This window comes from Medicago truncatula, chromosome 7 (genome assembly GCF_003473485.1).
Source record: "Medicago truncatula cultivar Jemalong A17 chromosome 7, MtrunA17r5.0-ANR, whole genome shotgun sequence".
Taxonomy (NCBI): domain Eukaryota; kingdom Viridiplantae; phylum Streptophyta; class Magnoliopsida; order Fabales; family Fabaceae; genus Medicago; species Medicago truncatula.
Window position 1 is genome coordinate 40,289,290 of NC_053048.1, and position 17,277 is coordinate 40,306,566.

Here is a 17,277-nt window from a genome sequence, read left to right on the forward strand (position 1 = left end):
TCCATACTTGTTAAACAAATTGGATTTCTCAAAACGGTTCCAGCAATGAATTAATGCAACATTAGGTAAGAGCATCCAGGTTTGACAATTACATTAAGCTTACTTGCAAAGTAGTCACATGAAAGCAATTTCGATGTTTCCTCTGATTTTGACTCCATGTGATATTTGTCTCTTCAAGCTTCTATCTTTAACAAATTTACAATTTCAAATATTACAAATATAACATGCCAGGTGTAAAAAAGTGAGACTACAAGAGCCTACTGGCCCTACAATGCACATTGCACATATCCTACTACTATAGAGATTGAGAGAATGTGTTATTTGAATAGTAGCACATAACTGTGTATTTTAGTGGATATAAAAGTTTTCTGAAAAATTGTCCCACTCCTACTATATATAACACCTTTATCATAATTTCTATTGAATCATCATTTGCAATTATTGTTCTTCTACTTCAAAGTATTACCAAAAGTCTATTGAAAAATCATACATATAAAATGTGTGATATAATTAAAAAAAAATCAACCTAGCGTGACAAGGTTGGCGGATATGTAAATCACTTTTCTTAATTGATAAATGTTAACTATTAGTTTGGTCCAAAAAAATTATGTTAACTATTAGTGTCTTATAAGTGTAGTTGAGTTGGTAACTATTAGAGATATTATTTATAAAAGTTAGAGTTTGAACTTCGAATTTTCAAATTCTCCACACTTTAAAAAGTGTGTTTTCTAGCCACATGAGAAGAAAAAATATGTTAACTATTAGTATGTTATATATTAGTGATCAACTTGAATTCAAGACATCCTTCTCACACTCTTTTGGATGTCACAATTGAACCACTTGAACTATATGTTGAGGAAAATTAAGTCATTTAGTATGTTGACAAATAAAATCACTTTTGGATGTATTCAAGAATATTTGTAAAAAAAAAAAAAAAAGTTGACAAATAAAATTTGTGGTAAGGAATATCAAGCTGTCCTGACCATAACCTCTAGTATGTAAAAAAATCTTACTACACCCAGGTGATTAGGGGCCACTTGGCACATGTTTAGACTATGAGGTGTGAAACAATTATGTGACATTTGTGATTTCTTTTAACTTTTTCCAAATTTTATAAATGCCAATCACCGTGGTTTTTTGTGGCCATGCACATGACATCACACATCCCCTTCTCAATTTTTCTAGATTGCAATGTACCATAGTCATTTGGCTATATCACATTTTCACACAACAAATTGATTGATTAATTCACATAAGAAATTAAGAAATGTATCTATGTTAGCTGTTTGATTTTGAGATAACCAGCAGCTTTGATAGAAGTAAGTAAAACAAATTCAATCCTATCTAAAAAGTTTAGTTTTATTTTATTTTTATTTTTTTACAGTAAAACGACTCTATTAAACAAACACAATACAACCAAATTAAAATACAACTGACTTTAAAAAATTAGGAAAATATTTGTGCTCGCACAAAAAAACTTTGAGATAAAAAGAAAAGAAAATGTGATAGGATAGTATACCGATAATGTTATAGAAAGAGAGATATAGAAATAAATGTTATTTTACTTTTAAGTATCGTAACCGATGAGTCAATCCTTTAATTTATTTAGATTTTGACCTATAACTTTTTATAAAAGCTTTGTGTTTTACTCTGATTTATTTTTTTTTGTTAAATATTAGAATGTTTATCGTTGATAATATATTTCTTGTTAAAAAAATAAAAAAATTGTATTAAGCAAGGGTAGAAAATTAATATACTAACTTGATCCTATTCATACTAGAGTGGGGTATTTTTGGTAAGTTTGTATTTGACTAACCGACTGCAAATCACAAAACAGTGGTCGCATTAACCGCTAGTTTGCAAACAATCTATGGGGGCGGGAACTCAACTGCACTAAACATTGTTTTTTTCTCATTTTTCCTTTTTCCTTTTTCTTAGTCTAACTTTACTATTAAGTGGCACAACATGAAGCAATACCATCTAAACTGCCCATTGTTTTCTTTTCTACTCTTAGATATTTTTTCTCTCTTCCTATCTCTTCATGCATATATTTATTTATTTATTTATAAACTATATATATAATCTGCATTTTTAATCCTATATAACTCCAAAACATTATCTTATCCTTTAATACAGTTAAAAACTTTTAACTAACAATCCCCTTATATAATTTTCCACTTTCATACTAATATAACCTCATTTGAGTCAACAACTACTATTTCATTGCATAATTTTTAATTAATTTTTTCTAGTTTCTTAATACTTGGTATTTGAGTTCTCTTTTTCTTTTCACCTTTCTCACAATCCAAAATTGGAAACAAATCTATACTTGAAAATTCAAGAACAAATAATCCAGTGGGCTATTTAACAATCTCATTCACTATAAAAGTGTTCAAGTGATTAGGATTGAGTCTTATTGAGTTTATTCACATAGGAGTTAAGTAAATTTGGTACACATTTGAAGAGTAATGGAGGTTGGTATGGTTGAGCAAGGTAGAGAAAGAGTTGGACATGTTAACAAGGTTTGTTATGTGAAAAGAGTCATTGCAAAGAAAAGGAATAAGCCTTATAACCACCGTAGGGTTAAGAAACATGTTCCAAAGGCACTTCAAGAGCTATTTGATTCATGCAAGCAAACATTCAAAGGCCCTGGCACAGTTCCTTCACCACGAGATGTTCACAAACTTTGTCACATCCTTGGTATGTTTTAAAATTATTGATTTATTTATTTGGATTAATTTTGTCAAATATTGCAATGCTTTAGGGCCAGAAATTTTAGTTTATGCTTGGATATTTTTAGGTGATTTCAAATTAATGTTAAAAAAAACTACTATGAATAGATCAATCAATTTTTATATAGATTCATTTATTAAAATTTGTTATGTTTAGTTTATGCTTGGATCTTCTATTAGGATATGTGGTCCTATAAGTGGTAGAGTTGAAGGGTTCATTCCCTTTTATTGTTAACATTCACATTAACACATATTCTAGAACATGTAATATGGATTTGCAATTTATTTTCTATAATATGTATTTTTAATACTAAATGTCTAATTTAATATGATGATCATATAATTCATTATCAATAATTAGATAACATGAAGCCAGAGGATGTTGGACTAAGTAGAGATCTGCAATTCTTCAAGCCTGGAAATATTATTAAAGAGAATCAAAGGGTCACATACACCACAGTCTACAAATGTGACAATTTCTCTGTAAGTGTTTGAAATCCAACATTGCTCCCTAATAAACCATAATGTCATATTATAATTACTCATTCAATTTGCTATTATTGCATTTTGTTTGTGCAGCTATGTATCTTTTTCCTACCTGAAAGAGGAGTCATTCCCCTCCATAACCACCCAGGCATGACTGTTTTCAGCAAACTTCTATTAGGGCAAATGCACATTAAGTCTTATGATTGGGTTGATCATGAGGCCTCTCACAACTTGTTGCAACCATCATCAAAATGTGAGTATTCTTTATAGTTTATATCTCTCATCACTTTTTAAAATTCTAAGTTTTCGTTTTGGTAAATTGTGATATGAATTATTCGACCTAAATTCAAGAATTTAGATCGATTGACCATAGTGATTGTAAGAAATTATTATTGAGTGAAGTAAACCTAGTGACAATGTACTCATGGAGACCTAAGTTGTCTGTTGCTGTCAATCCGCGCAATCACATAAATAGTATTGATTTGACTAACCATGTGACTGCATGGATTGTCAAATGTAGACAATCTAGGTCCTAACCCTGTGTTGGTTTTTAAAATGTGACTAACATGGTTAATTTTCTATTTGCAGTGAGATTGGCAAAGTTAAAAGCAAATAAAACGTTCACAGCACCATGTGATACTTCAGTATTGTATCCAACAACTGGAGGCAACATTCATGAATTCACAGCTATAACTCCATGTGCTGTGCTTGATGTCATAGGTCCACCTTATTCCAAAGAAGATGGCAGAGACTGTTCATACTATAAAGATTACCCTTATAATGCTTTTCCAAGTGAGTCACTACAATTTCTCATTGCACATAAATGGAAACTTTGTCTAAAAATAAATACACATGAGGTTCAAAAATATTTCTATTGCATATTATATATTTAAATCATTCAAACTCCTATAGCAATGTACATTTGACATTCTTACTGCTATGTCTCTGACCATCAATGATTTATTTTATCCTGCAGATGAGGAAAAGATTGGTGAGGTGAAAGACAAAGATGATAGTTATGGGTTGTTAGAAGAAATTGATATGCCAGAAAATTGTCAAATGGATGGAATTGAATATCTAGGCCCTCCCATTGATGACACTATGTTTTAGTTTCAACATGTATTGATTCCATTAGCATCTTATACAAATTGTTCCAACCTTTTTTTTTCTTCCCTTTGTGTATACACTAAGAATTAATGTGTGGTTTTTGTTCTTTAGTGGTAAATTTTAAGTTGAAAAGTATATTTAGATCATAGTGTAATTGTTCGTTTTTTTTTTCTTTCTTAAATATCACTTTGATCCTTTAACTTATTTTAAAAATTATGTTCGGTCCCTTAACTTTAAAATAGTTTAATTTGGTCTTTTCCTTTACGTGATTGGTAAAGGCTGTCACAATTTCTTTAGTTGAAATCAGAACATTGAAGCACTTGAAATGAGACTGAAGTAAAAGAAAATTGCTCTTCTCTCATTTATTTCACATTCCCACCCTACACGCTAAAAATACACGCACGGCTATTTGAAGGGAATGAATAAAAACATGGGAGAAGAGCAATTAAAGAAAAAATGCGGGTTTGAAAGATTGAAAGGGTAATTTGGAGGCATGTACAGCCCACTCTAAGTTTTTGCTATCCACACCCTTCAACTCTTTTTCAATTACACTCGCCATCGTTCACACAATCAATTTCATTTCCTTTTTCTTTTTTGATAAGGAAAAATTTAGAAAGAAAAAAACAGATTGGATTAGATGAAAAAAATAGACATATCTTTCACCTTTTTGATTTGGTAAACTTGGATTAGATGAATGTTGTTTCTAAAAATAAATTTGGTAAACTTTTTTTTTTGATAAAAATATATGATATGCATTCATTCAAATTGATAGAGTACATTGATACAATGTAAATTCGCTAAAAACAAAAGAGATGAATCTGTGAACAAACTCACAGCATCCATGTTAATAACATAACACGGCAAAATACAAAAACCTACACTTATGACTATATTCAAGTCTCCGAAATACTCATGTCTCAGGATCTGCAACGTTGATGACGCCAAATTCATTGATTGGATTTGCACTGGATCTAAGCTGATTTGACAATCTGAACCGAACAAATACATGAACAAAACAAAACAAACTTCGCACAAAGACGACGAACAACACAACGTCGTACTAAGACGACAAAATCACGAAAGAGAAAACGAAATAGATGTAAAAATCACTTATTTCAATAAAAAAGAAAAAGAAAAACGGGTTAGAGGGGTGGTTTTGGGTCAAATTGACCCTAAATCACCCCTCTTTGATAGATGAAGTAAAAGAAACTATGGTTTTGGTGATGGCTCACAAGAGAGAAGGAGAAGAGAGAGATAAATTTGATAAACTTGAAAGAAACAACTTGAATAATTCTATATCCAAAATACCATTAATGTTGATTTTAAAACATTGCTCTCAAGTTCCAAATCACAATAGATAACTAACATGTTATGTTTCGGTGTTTTCGTTCCTTGCTTCTAAGTACACATTAAGAATAGGAGCCTCAATACACAACTACATTGTCAAAGCCAACCAATAGATGTGGAAGTTGCTTGCAAAGATGAAGTTGATTGTAATTGTTGGCGACGACAAAGACAATTGCTACGCTATGATTAAGTTTATTCACTATGGTTTTTCATTTTTTTCTTTTTTTTCAAATGCCCCATTATAACCCTAAAGACCCCATAAGTGTGTAGTTGTGTATCATGTTGATTAAATTGCTTAGAATATTTTCAATCCTATGGTAAAATGGTATAGGTGTAATGATTGGGTGACATACCAAATCAAACACATTAGAGAATTGGTGGGAGGGTGTGAAAAGGAAGTTTATTATGTATGATTAAATTATTTTGAAAAATTCCTTGAACTTGCCTGAATTGAAGTTTCAAGAATGAAAGTGATATATAAGCTTTATCACTAAAGTAAACATGTGGAAAATATTGTTTAAATTGGGGTTGATGTTGATCAAGGAGATTTGTTAAGACATGCAACAATTCAAGTTTAGTCATGTTTGTAGAGTCTTTTAGTATGATTTTGAGTTTTTAATTGTGAATTTAGCCAAATATTGCAAGGAGTGAGATTTTTTCCACTTATGTAGAAGAAATAGAAAAAAAAATATATATATATAGAAATGTTGAAGTGTAGCACTAATCCCACAAGTACACGGTACACGCATAAACGGTCAATCTAAAACCAAAGTGAAAGTCAATCTAAAACCAGCACAGATACCATATTAATCTAGTTTTACAAAATGATTTGGCATCCTAAAAACAACAAACAACATCATAATCCCCTAAAAAAAATGACAGCATATTCTCAAAACAAAACAATACATGTATCTATAACTATTAAATACTACCATTGATAAACAATTACAAGAGTTGAATAGTAGATTTAGTGAGCAGGCAATGGATTTGTTAACTCTAAGTTGTGCTTTGACTCCTAAGGATAATTATAAAGCTTTTGATGTTGACACTATTTGCACTCTTGTTGAAAAATACTATCCATGAATTTCAATTATCAAGAGAATATTCAATTATGTTATCAACTCGAGCAATTCTTTGTTGATACCCACAAAGAACCATGTTTGAAGAATTTATCAACTATTCAAGATTTATGCTCGTGTTTGGTTGCAACTGAGAGGAATAAAATTTACTTCTTGATTGATAGACTACTTCGCCTTATCATGACTCTTCCAGTTTCTACAGCCACAACTGAGAAACAAGATGGGAAGTGGGTTTCTAAATGATAGCATGACGGTTTATATCGAAAGGGAAATTAGTGCAAGTATTAGTTCTGAGTTAGTTATTAATTATTTCAAGTTTGGATTGCGTAACGACTTATTTTAATTTTCTAAGGTATGTAGTTTACTTTTTTGATGAAACTTTGTGCTTAGCGTTTATTACAAGAGAAAAATTTATGTTTATATATTAGAGTATGTTTTGTTGGCCCACCCCAAATATTTTTTCTAGCTCCACCACCGGTACTTATTATGTATGTTATTCAACATTGTAATGTCACGTGTATATTCAAATATTGTAGTGCAATATGTAAGGTTATTGTATAATTGATGTTTGAGTTGCCATGTGTATTTCTATGTGAAATGTATGTTGTGATGAATGTGTGTCTCATGTTTTTTTTTATGCATGTGTTCCATATTTTGTTTATCTTTCAAACGTAAATATGTGTTCCATAATTTTTAATATTTATTAGTGAAAAATATTTGTCTCGTGTTTTATTAATGAATCAACTACAAATATTTTCCTTGTGGCTTGTTATATTCTTCACTCATAAGTATTTGTTGTGTAATTGATTCTTCACTTTAATTGTTCATAAATGCTAATTAGAATTTGAATTTTTGTTATTATTGTATTTATTATGTACGTTATTCAACATTGTAGTGTCACATGTAATATTCAAACATTGTAGTGCAACATGTAAGGTTATTGTATATTCGATGTTTGAGTTGTCATGTGTATTTCTATGTGAAATGTATGTTGTGATGGATATTTGTCTCATGTTTTATTTATGCACATGTCCCGTATTTTGTTTATCATTCAAACGTAAATATGTATTCCGTGATTTTTAATATTTATCAGTGAAAAATATTTGAAGAAGAACAGAGTGAAGCAAGTTATAACAAAATGTGAGAGATTGCAATCGTTTTCTCTTCGAATGTGATCATTATCATTGGTTGAAGATGACACTTTCCAATGAACGGAGGGTAGCATTAAGGAAGGAATTCACATGGTTCTCAACTCATGGTGGGAGATTTAGAACCTTACCGATTTTCATATCAGTGCCAACTTGTCCAAAACCTCCATTGATCATATGTGCGACAACATTTGTTCTTGGTTCATCGACTCTAATGAAGCTCGCGGTCTTAATTCTGCAGTTGATTCACTTCCGCAATTCATGGGTCCACAACATATGTGTGGTTTCGCCGGAGAGCTGGATTTTTTTTATGAGAGTGTGGATGGGGTTTTCCGAACAACTATTCTTAATATATCAAGAATGCTCCAAAGGGGATTTTCATTCTAATGATTTAATCAAACAGGCAAATGTTATCCTAGTTCGTTGTGAAATGCAGGAAGCTGGTCAAAAAGAATCCAAGGTTCCACAAGGGTCAAAGGTTTATTTGGAAGGATTAACTCCTTTGCCTACATACCCTTAAAGAAAAGGGATCAAAACCAATGTAGTTCCCCTAAGGAATTTCTTTGGTGGGTTGGATTGATTTTAGAAGTTTTGAAAATGGTTTGAAGAAGAGATAAGAGGCTTCAAGGCATGAGAGAAAATAAGATGAGGTTGGTCAAATTTTAATTACAAGAAATTCAAGTCTAATATGGATATTAAATTGATTAAACATTTGATTAAGAAAATAAAAGGAAAAAGCACTTGGGTTAAAATCCAAGGTTTACTAAGAAAATATTTTTTGAAGTTTTGCATATTTGATTTTTTTTGGGAAAATGATTTTTTCTAAACTAACGGTAAAAGCTAGCGTAACGGCGTAACGTAACAAGAAATAAATATGAAGTGTCGGTGCGTTGTGTTATTACATCAATTCCTAGATACATTCTATGGTCTCAATATAAATATAATAGCGAGAAATAAAATGCGCAAAATAAATTACATCAATTTTCTAATTATACACACTAAATTAATGATGGCAAGAATTAAATATGCATGCAATAATTCTAAGTAAAATTATACTATAAGTAAGCACAAAATAGATTGAGCATGAAATAAACCACAATTAATGATAAACAAACAAATACCAAGAGAAAGTAGTGAAGATAAGCAATTAAAAACAACTTTTAAAGCTAGAAAGTTTTAAAAAGAGGAAAATAAATTTTTAACATAAAAAGAGACATTAAAATAACAAAAATGGTGAAAAATATATGAAAAATAGTGGAGAAATAATAAAAAAACAATAATTGGCTCAGCTGAGATGAATCAAGAGGTCCCAATTCAATCACTACATAGGCTCATTACAGCCATAAGATTAATCAAGAGGTTATAAACAAATAAACACACATAGAGACAGTGTACTGTATCTCAAACAGGAGCATCCTAGGGCGTTGGATCTGTAATCCAACGGCCTAGTTCTGGAGTTGCACAGATACACCGTAAGCAGCAAACACACGAACAAAGATGGAACATACAGTAGCCATCAGATCTTGGAACAATCCAGATATGATGGCTAGAGACCTTAAGGAGCATGGTAAACAGGAAAACGTACACACATGGAATTTGACCATACAAAATATAATATATAAGCAAATTCCTCGACACCGCCTCCTTTCTCCTTATGAACACCACCGCCTCCTTCATCTTCTCCGGCGAGAAGTGAACACTCCGGCGCGGTGGCTGGCCACCCTAGGGTGGTGGCGCCGCCGCCGGCAACCTCCCAAACTCCTCAGATTAAAAAAAAAAACAACAAGTTTCTAACATCCTTTTTTGTGTTGATTTCATATATCACCTTAGATTTTCACAAAACAAAACCAAAAGTCCTAGATCTAGCTTTTTAGTTTCGAATTTTTTTCAAAGAAACGATGAACACGAAGAACAAAGGAAGCGTTACCTCTGTTTGAATCGGAGAAATCAACACTAACGCGACGGAAACTTCAACAAAGCTCGATCTAAAACCGCACCAATTTTAACTTCTTCCTTTCTCTGCCGTTTCCGATCCGAGAATATTATTGCTGATTGATTCTGCTTTGTGGGCCGTGAATATGTTCGGTGAATCTGGTTTGGATTTGTGTTGGGTATGGTAGATGATGAGTTTGATCCCGAAAAAAAAAAATTAGTGTTAGTATTGTGGTTGTTTATGATCTTCGGATTTGTGTGATTTGTGAAGGTTTATGGTGTTGATTTGTATTTCTGAAAAGGGTTAAGGTTCATGTGTTCTTGAGATTGTTCATAATTTTCGTGAAGTTTTTTTGTGGTTTGATCTACAAAAGAAGAGAGAGAAAGTTGAGAAGTGTTTGTAATAAAAGTGGCTGAAATTTCTGACGAAACTTAGAGAAAAAGATTGCAAGGATCAATGAATGACTGCCAAGTATACTGGACTTAAGACTTTAATATAAAAAAAAACAAGTTAAAAGGGGAAGAAGATGTCACTCACGTGACAAATAATAAAATAGAATACTTTAATATAAAATAATAAAACAAACAAAATTAAAATTATCCCTTTCGGTAATCAAATGAGGTATTTTAAAATACCTCTCCGCCGAAAATTTGTCTGAGACGACAAAATTAAACGGCTTTTTAAAATACAAATGAGACAACGCACACAAATTTTAACTGTTTAAAATAAAAAAAAGTTTTAACTATTTAAAATACGAATAACAAGTCTGAAATACTTTTAAAAACGAATAAAATGTATTGACTATTTAAAATGCGAACAAGAATCTTAACTACTTAAAATGTGAATAAAAAGTTTTAATTGTTTAAAAAAAACGAACCAAAATCTTAACTATATCAAAATACGAATAAAAAAGATTTTAACTGTTTAAAATACAAAGGAAAAGTGTTGACTGACCAAGTTGCGAATAAAAATAATAATTGATCCAAATTTAGGGTATGACACACTTGAATTAGGTTGTAATGTGTTGTACTTGTTTATGGTGTGTCTTGTTTTGCACTTCAACTATTTGAATCAGGTTATAATTTAGGTTGTTTTAACTTAATGTTGACTTTACGTTAAAAAAAATTGTCTCGTGTTTTTTTTTAATGAATCAATTACAAATATTTTTATTGTGGCTTTTTATACTCTTCACAATAAGTATTTGTTATGTAATTGATCCTTCACTTTTGTTGTTCATAAATGGTAATTAGAATTAAATTTTTTTTTATTATTGTATTTACTATGTATGTTATTCAACATTGTAGTGTCACATGTAATATTCAAACATTGTAGTGTAACATGTAAGGTTATTGTATAATTGATGTTTGAGTTGTCATGTGAAATGTATGTTCTAATAAATATTTATCTCATATTTTTTATGCATGTGTCCCATATTTTGTTTATCTTTCAAACGTAAATAACTCTTCCATGAATTTTAATATTTATTAGTGAAAGATATTAGTCTCGTGTTTTTTTAATGAATCAATTACAAATATTTTTCTTGTGGTTTTTATACTCTTCAGTCATAAATATTTGTTATGATAAAAGTTTGAAAACTCACGACAATTTTTAAACATCAACATTAATGTAGTGTGTCTGTTAAATAAATTTTCATTTTATATTTAAAACATCATTAAATATTTAAACCGCACTAGTTGAGAAATTTATATGGTTATATACGCAAAAGAAAATTTTCATGTATTAATATGTGATAGTTGATATGATAAAATTTTGAAAACTCGTGACTATTTTCAAAATATCAACATTAATATAGTGTTTCTATTAATTAAATTTTTATTTTATATGCAAAACACAATTCAATGTTTGCACCGTCTCCCGTTGCATATTTTAAATTTATATATATGCATAAACAAATATTTATATACATATATGAGAAAGTCAATATGATAAAATTTTGAAAACACGTGACTATTTTCAAAATATCAACATGAATGTATTGTGTCTATTAAATAATTTTTTATTTTATATTTAAAACATTGTTAAATATTTAAACCAAGCTCGTTAAGGATTTTATATGCTTATATATGGAGAAGAAAAAAAATTATGTACCGATATGTGATAGAAGATATGATAAAATTTTGAAAACTCGTGACTATTTTTAAAAATATTAACATTAATGCAGTGTTTCTATTAATTAAATTTTTATTTTATAAGCAAAACATCATTCAATATTTGCACCGTCTCCCGTTGCATATTTTAAATGTTTTAAACTGTTGGAACAAACTTTATATACACTAGCAAAAAGACGGGCACTCAACGTTAAAAATATGAACCAATTTATAATGTAAAAGAAATATCACATACAACACCGTCTACAAGTGTGACAATTTCTCAGTAAGTGTTGGGACTTGGGAGTATATAATTAATAATGTAATTCTAATTTCTAATTGCTCATTTGCATACTAACACTTGGGTGTATATCAATCCTGACCATTAAACATGTCCCAAGTCTTATTATTGGGTTGATCGTGAGGCATCTCACAACTTGTTGCAACAACCATCAAAATGTGAGATCTCGATATCTTTCTCTCGTGAACTTTTAAATAAGTATAAATGGATTTGATGTGAATATGGTCAATGATCTAATTGACGGCGATGATTATCTATGTTTATCCTAAGTTTTCATTTTGTTAAACTCATGATATGAGTCATAACATTTGATCTATGTCTAGTTTGATTGACCGAAGTGACTGTATGAATTGTTGACCGAAGTAAATCAAGTGACCATATACTCATGGGGATGTATAGATTGCATTTTCGTTGTTAATTTAATTACAACAAATATAAAAACTATAAAATGGAAAGAAAGAACTAAATTAAAAAAAAAAAAAAAAACAACAACAACAATATGTTTCTCGAACATAAAAAACTTCATAACAAAAATAGTTTAAAAAATTAGTAACACTTCCATAGTCATAACCTCAAATATAAATTATTTGGACACAATAACACAAATTGAAAGAGGTAAAAAAAAATGTATACTCTTCTATATAGTTAGTATGTATTATTATGTCAATTTTTCAGAAAGAAAAAGTATTGTTATGTCAATGTCTAAATGAATTTGATTTAATGTGTTGTATCTATAGAAATATTTCTCTTGAAAAATATATACATAGATAAGAGGGAGAAATCCCCCCAATGATTGTTTTTCCACTTTAAGCTTCATCCTATGTTTACTTTCCCCGTTACTTTTTTCCATTTTCCATTTTTGCTATAAGCACCGCATGTGCTTCAACCACTACCTTCTCCAATATCTACAATGTTAGTATCCTCTTGGAGTGCCTCTTCAGCCTTGTAATCTTAGCACCATTCTCCAGTCTTTGTCCACTCAGACTCTAGTATATATACCTTCATCATGTTAATATTTTTACAAAATGAGGGTTTTATGATCGCTAGAAGAGTCATAGGAATATATTATGAGTGTAATCAGAAAAAAAAAATTGTATAATACCATTTTAATTCGCCAATGTAGTAAAAGTACAAACACTTGCAACATTACAAATTTACAATAAAGAGATAGGTCTTTCGCTATGTATTTTTGTTGTTGTTATAACTCAAGCTTTGTTTTCTTTGTTTTGACGCTTACATCTAATATATTGTTGGTGGGAGCTCTCTAGTTTTCATGGTTTCAAGTTATGACTGAACTTTTTGTAGTACTTTGTTTATATTATGTGTTTTTTCTCGATTGATCTTTTGCAACAAAGATTAGTTCAAACTCTTCGCTCATTATACTGTTATGTAGACAAATAACGACATAATAGGTGAAGAAAATTAGTAAGGTTTTGATGATGTGTTTTCTCTGTTGATCTTCACTCTTTTACATATAAAGGTTACCTCAATTACAAAAACTCTTACTAAGGTGAGGATCTCAAAAGTGCGTTAAAAAGCTTCAATAACAATTTACTGATTGAATTTAAAAGTCAACTATGATAGGAGGGAAGTCGATCTCCTCCCACCATGTAGAGTCAATATATATCGATCATGTAAGCATCACTTTAAGCTTGGTGTGAACGTTATTATGTTGAAAGGACTAATATATTTGAATCCCCCTCTAAGCATCACTTTCAATATGCATGCATTAGAGAGAAAACATTCTTACACCCACCATATTCAAAGATATGTCCATGATTTGAAAACTTTCATGGTAGAAAGAGTGGACCAAAAGAGAAAACACATCATCGAAAACCATATTCAAGTTGATTATTGCAGTACTAAAAGATAACACGTTCATATAGCTACTATTTAACATCACCGGTTAAAAGGCCAGTGATCAACTTTAGTCTGCTCCCCCTTCTTTTTGATTTTTATGGCTCTATTCTTTCTCTTACAATTTAACATTTCTGAGTTCTCTTCTCATGTCATGCTAAGTTTGAGGTTCTACATCTCAGTAAGCCTTAAAATGTCAGTGGAGCTATTACAGTCAATGTTCAGCAATGAACTTCTTGAACTCTCTGAAATGAGTAATAGGAAAGTTAAAAATTGTGAGGAACCAATCTTCAACATAGTTCCTGTCATCAGTGCATATTTTATTGATATTTTAGACCCACCTCAAAGAAAAGTGTTCTTGGATATGCATGGCACGTCCATCTTTTGGCTTCATAAAAGAATACCAATGTGTAGTGCTTAATTTCGGTGCTGCTAGCTTCCATAATTTAGTATAATTATTTGATATCACATAGTTTTGTGCAATATCAGTATTCGGTAAAATTAATGATAAAAAGTCTCACATTCGACACTCTTATTTGCTCAAAAGCTTTTTAATTTATCGAAATATATATCTTTCGATGACACAAACATATCAGTAGATAAGTTCTGATTGACTTTTTTTATTTTATCGAAAGCTATCTTTCGACCAACTTATTTCATGGATTGAGCAACTAGGGGCTAATAGAGATTAGGGATTCTTTAACACATCCTTTCATGTCTAAGATTAAACATCAAATGACACGATAGCATAAACTCTGATACCATATTAAAATTTGGATTAAGTCTAACTCAACTCTACAAAATCGGCTTATAAGATGAAAAATGTCTTACACTTATAAACAGTGTCGTCCGTATAAAATTGGAGGCTCGGCTCTCATAGTAAAAATAAGCCCCTAATAAAAAAACGCACAATTTTTTTTAAAAGATTAATCTTCTATTTAAATTGAAAATAACACTCGTATAATGATGATTAACCACTGAAATCAAAATTAGCAATTATTTTTACTAAAGACCTGTTTTTTAACTTAGAAATTGAAACATGGAACATGATTTTTTTACTTAGAAATTGAAACATGAAACATATTTATTTTTCTTTTCTGAGTGGGGGTGGGGATATTGAGCAATATTTTTTTTTCTTGAGGCCCATCACTTTGGGATGCCCAACTCAGTTGAGCTCTTTGCACTCCCCAAAAAACGGCCCTCCTTATAAACATATATTTAAATCGTCTCTTGGTATATAGAACAATCTCCAAAATGTCTAACATTGGATAAGAAATAATCAAAATATATGTTTATAAACAGAGGCCGTCTTCGCCATATAAATCGGTTTTGTGAGATTGAACTTAAATTCGATCCAAATTTTAAAAGTACATCCAAAATTTAAATTAAAGTCGTAATTATTGTGTTCACTTTAATTTTACTCTGAATCACTTAGCACTGACCGCTCAATTATTAAATGTCTGAATTTAACTTTGAGCTTGTGAAAATTCCTAGGAAAATAATTATATTCTCTTTTGCAAGCAAAAGCCAAAGAAATAGTAGAAAACGATTGAGGGTGTAAGTGGGTTTGCAAATATTCCCACCTTTTAAATAATCCTTCATCTTTATGTCTCATTATTAAGCTATCAATTAGATTTTGGGTAGCTTTGTTGCTTGATTTCGTCGCTTTATGTGGTATGTACTGTCATCATCATCATAAAAGAAAGGTAAGCCCTTGAAAGTTGAATAAAACCATACTATTTTAGTTTTCAAGTTTTATTTCACCTAAATGCTTTCTCTACTTTTATATATTGATTTATTGATGGCTACTTGGCATGTGTTTATGCGTTGTCACACTTACAACACACCGACAAAAAAATATAATATCAAGGAAAAAAGTCCATTTTTTTTGTTCTTTCTTTTCATTTTTGTGCCTCACACTTAAAATGTATTTCGGAATCATATTATTATGATTAAACTTCATATTTCTTACCTTTCTCTTAAGAGGTCATTTGGTTGAGATCATAAGATTAGGATTAATAATAATTTCATGAAAGAAAGGTGTAATTAATACTAATTGGACGTAGGTTTTATGAGAATGAATATCGCAAGAAGTTGGATAGTTCAATTGATTTAGTTGATAATTTAGTAAGATTCATATAAACAATAAAATGGTATTTTTTCATCTGAATTGATATTTATTAAGTAAAAAATCGACTAATAACACTTTATTTTATAAAAATGATAGTTAATTTATTTTAGGTATCACAGAAGCTTCCTATTATCATTATTCACAAAATACTCTTGGCTCTAAAAGCAGGTTATATCATGAAACAATTAATTATTTCAAAAAAAAAATAAAATTGTGAAACAATTAATAAAAAAAAACTAGTAACATGCTTTCACACACGTGCACTTGTTTAATGTAGAACATGCATTATTTTTAAGTATGTTTGGCACCTTTTTCCTTTAACAGCATACACTGTTTTCTGACGTGGATTTCTCAACTTTTCAGATGAAACTGAGCCAAAAACAAAGCCATAATGTTACCAAAACTCCCACCTTCCTTTCAACGTTTCATTGATTGATTTCACCTTACCATTGACATAGAAATGAAATATCAACTATAGTTTGGTTACTAGTAGTAGTTACTACTGTTTATAGAAAGAACAGGAGAGGCCATAAAAGCAACATAAAGTAAGATATGAAATGAGGGACCAAGCCAACAAGTGGTACTAGTTTGAGAAAGCATAGGCTTACCAGTCCTGAAAGTGAAATTTTACATTATTAAGTGCATGTGTTTGATTGCAGGGCCGGTCCGATGTATTTTTAGTCTAAAGCGAAATTTAAATAGAGATATTTTAAGTGTGTTTAGAGATAATAACATAAAAATGAAGAAAAAATTTCACTAATTCTCTCAATTGAAAGTAATTTTATTTGATGCGTGTCAGACATTAAATATGAGTATTTGATTAATCACTTTATGAGATCTAGCCTCTTTGACAAAAAAATTGTCTCTGAAAATATTTTCATTTTCAAATTACAAGATATATTTAATGTTTCTTTTTTAAATAAACCCCTAATCAATATTACTAAATGTTTTGGAATATGAAATAGTATTTAACTATATAATTCAAAGGGTTTAAGAACATTCCTTTATAAAATAGATACATTAAATACATTAGCAACTTTTTGTAATA

At 30.3% G+C, this 17,277-nt stretch overlaps 1 protein-coding gene across 1 annotated transcript; it reads left to right on the plus strand.

The window, feature by feature from the left end:
• The first annotated feature begins 2,127 nt into the window (after positions 1-2,127).
• Positions 2,128-4,473, plus strand: LOC11428986 (plant cysteine oxidase 2). The gene is made up of 5 exons (XM_003624639.4): positions 2,128-2,700; positions 3,094-3,215; positions 3,312-3,471; positions 3,807-4,010; positions 4,195-4,473. The coding sequence occupies exons 1-5, from the start codon at positions 2,469-2,471 to the stop codon at positions 4,326-4,328; spliced, it is 852 nt and encodes a 283-aa protein (XP_003624687.1). The 5' UTR covers positions 2,128-2,468; the 3' UTR covers positions 4,329-4,473.
• Positions 4,474-17,277: the final 12,804 nt, after the last annotated feature.

What these genes read in the sequence shown, in the direction of transcription:
- LOC11428986 (XM_003624639.4), top strand. Translation starts at nt 2,469, where the DNA reads ATGGAGGTTGGTATGGTTGAGCAAGGTAGAGAAAGAGTTGGACATGTT. An exon ending in CAAACTTTGTCACATCCTTG is followed by an intron (nt 2,701 to 3,093) that starts GTATGTTTTAAA and finishes ATCAATAATTAG; the next exon opens with ATAACATGAAGCCAGAGGAT. An exon ending in GTTGCAACCATCATCAAAAT is followed by an intron (nt 3,472 to 3,806) that starts GTGAGTATTCTT and finishes TTCTATTTGCAG; the next exon opens with TGAGATTGGCAAAGTTAAAA.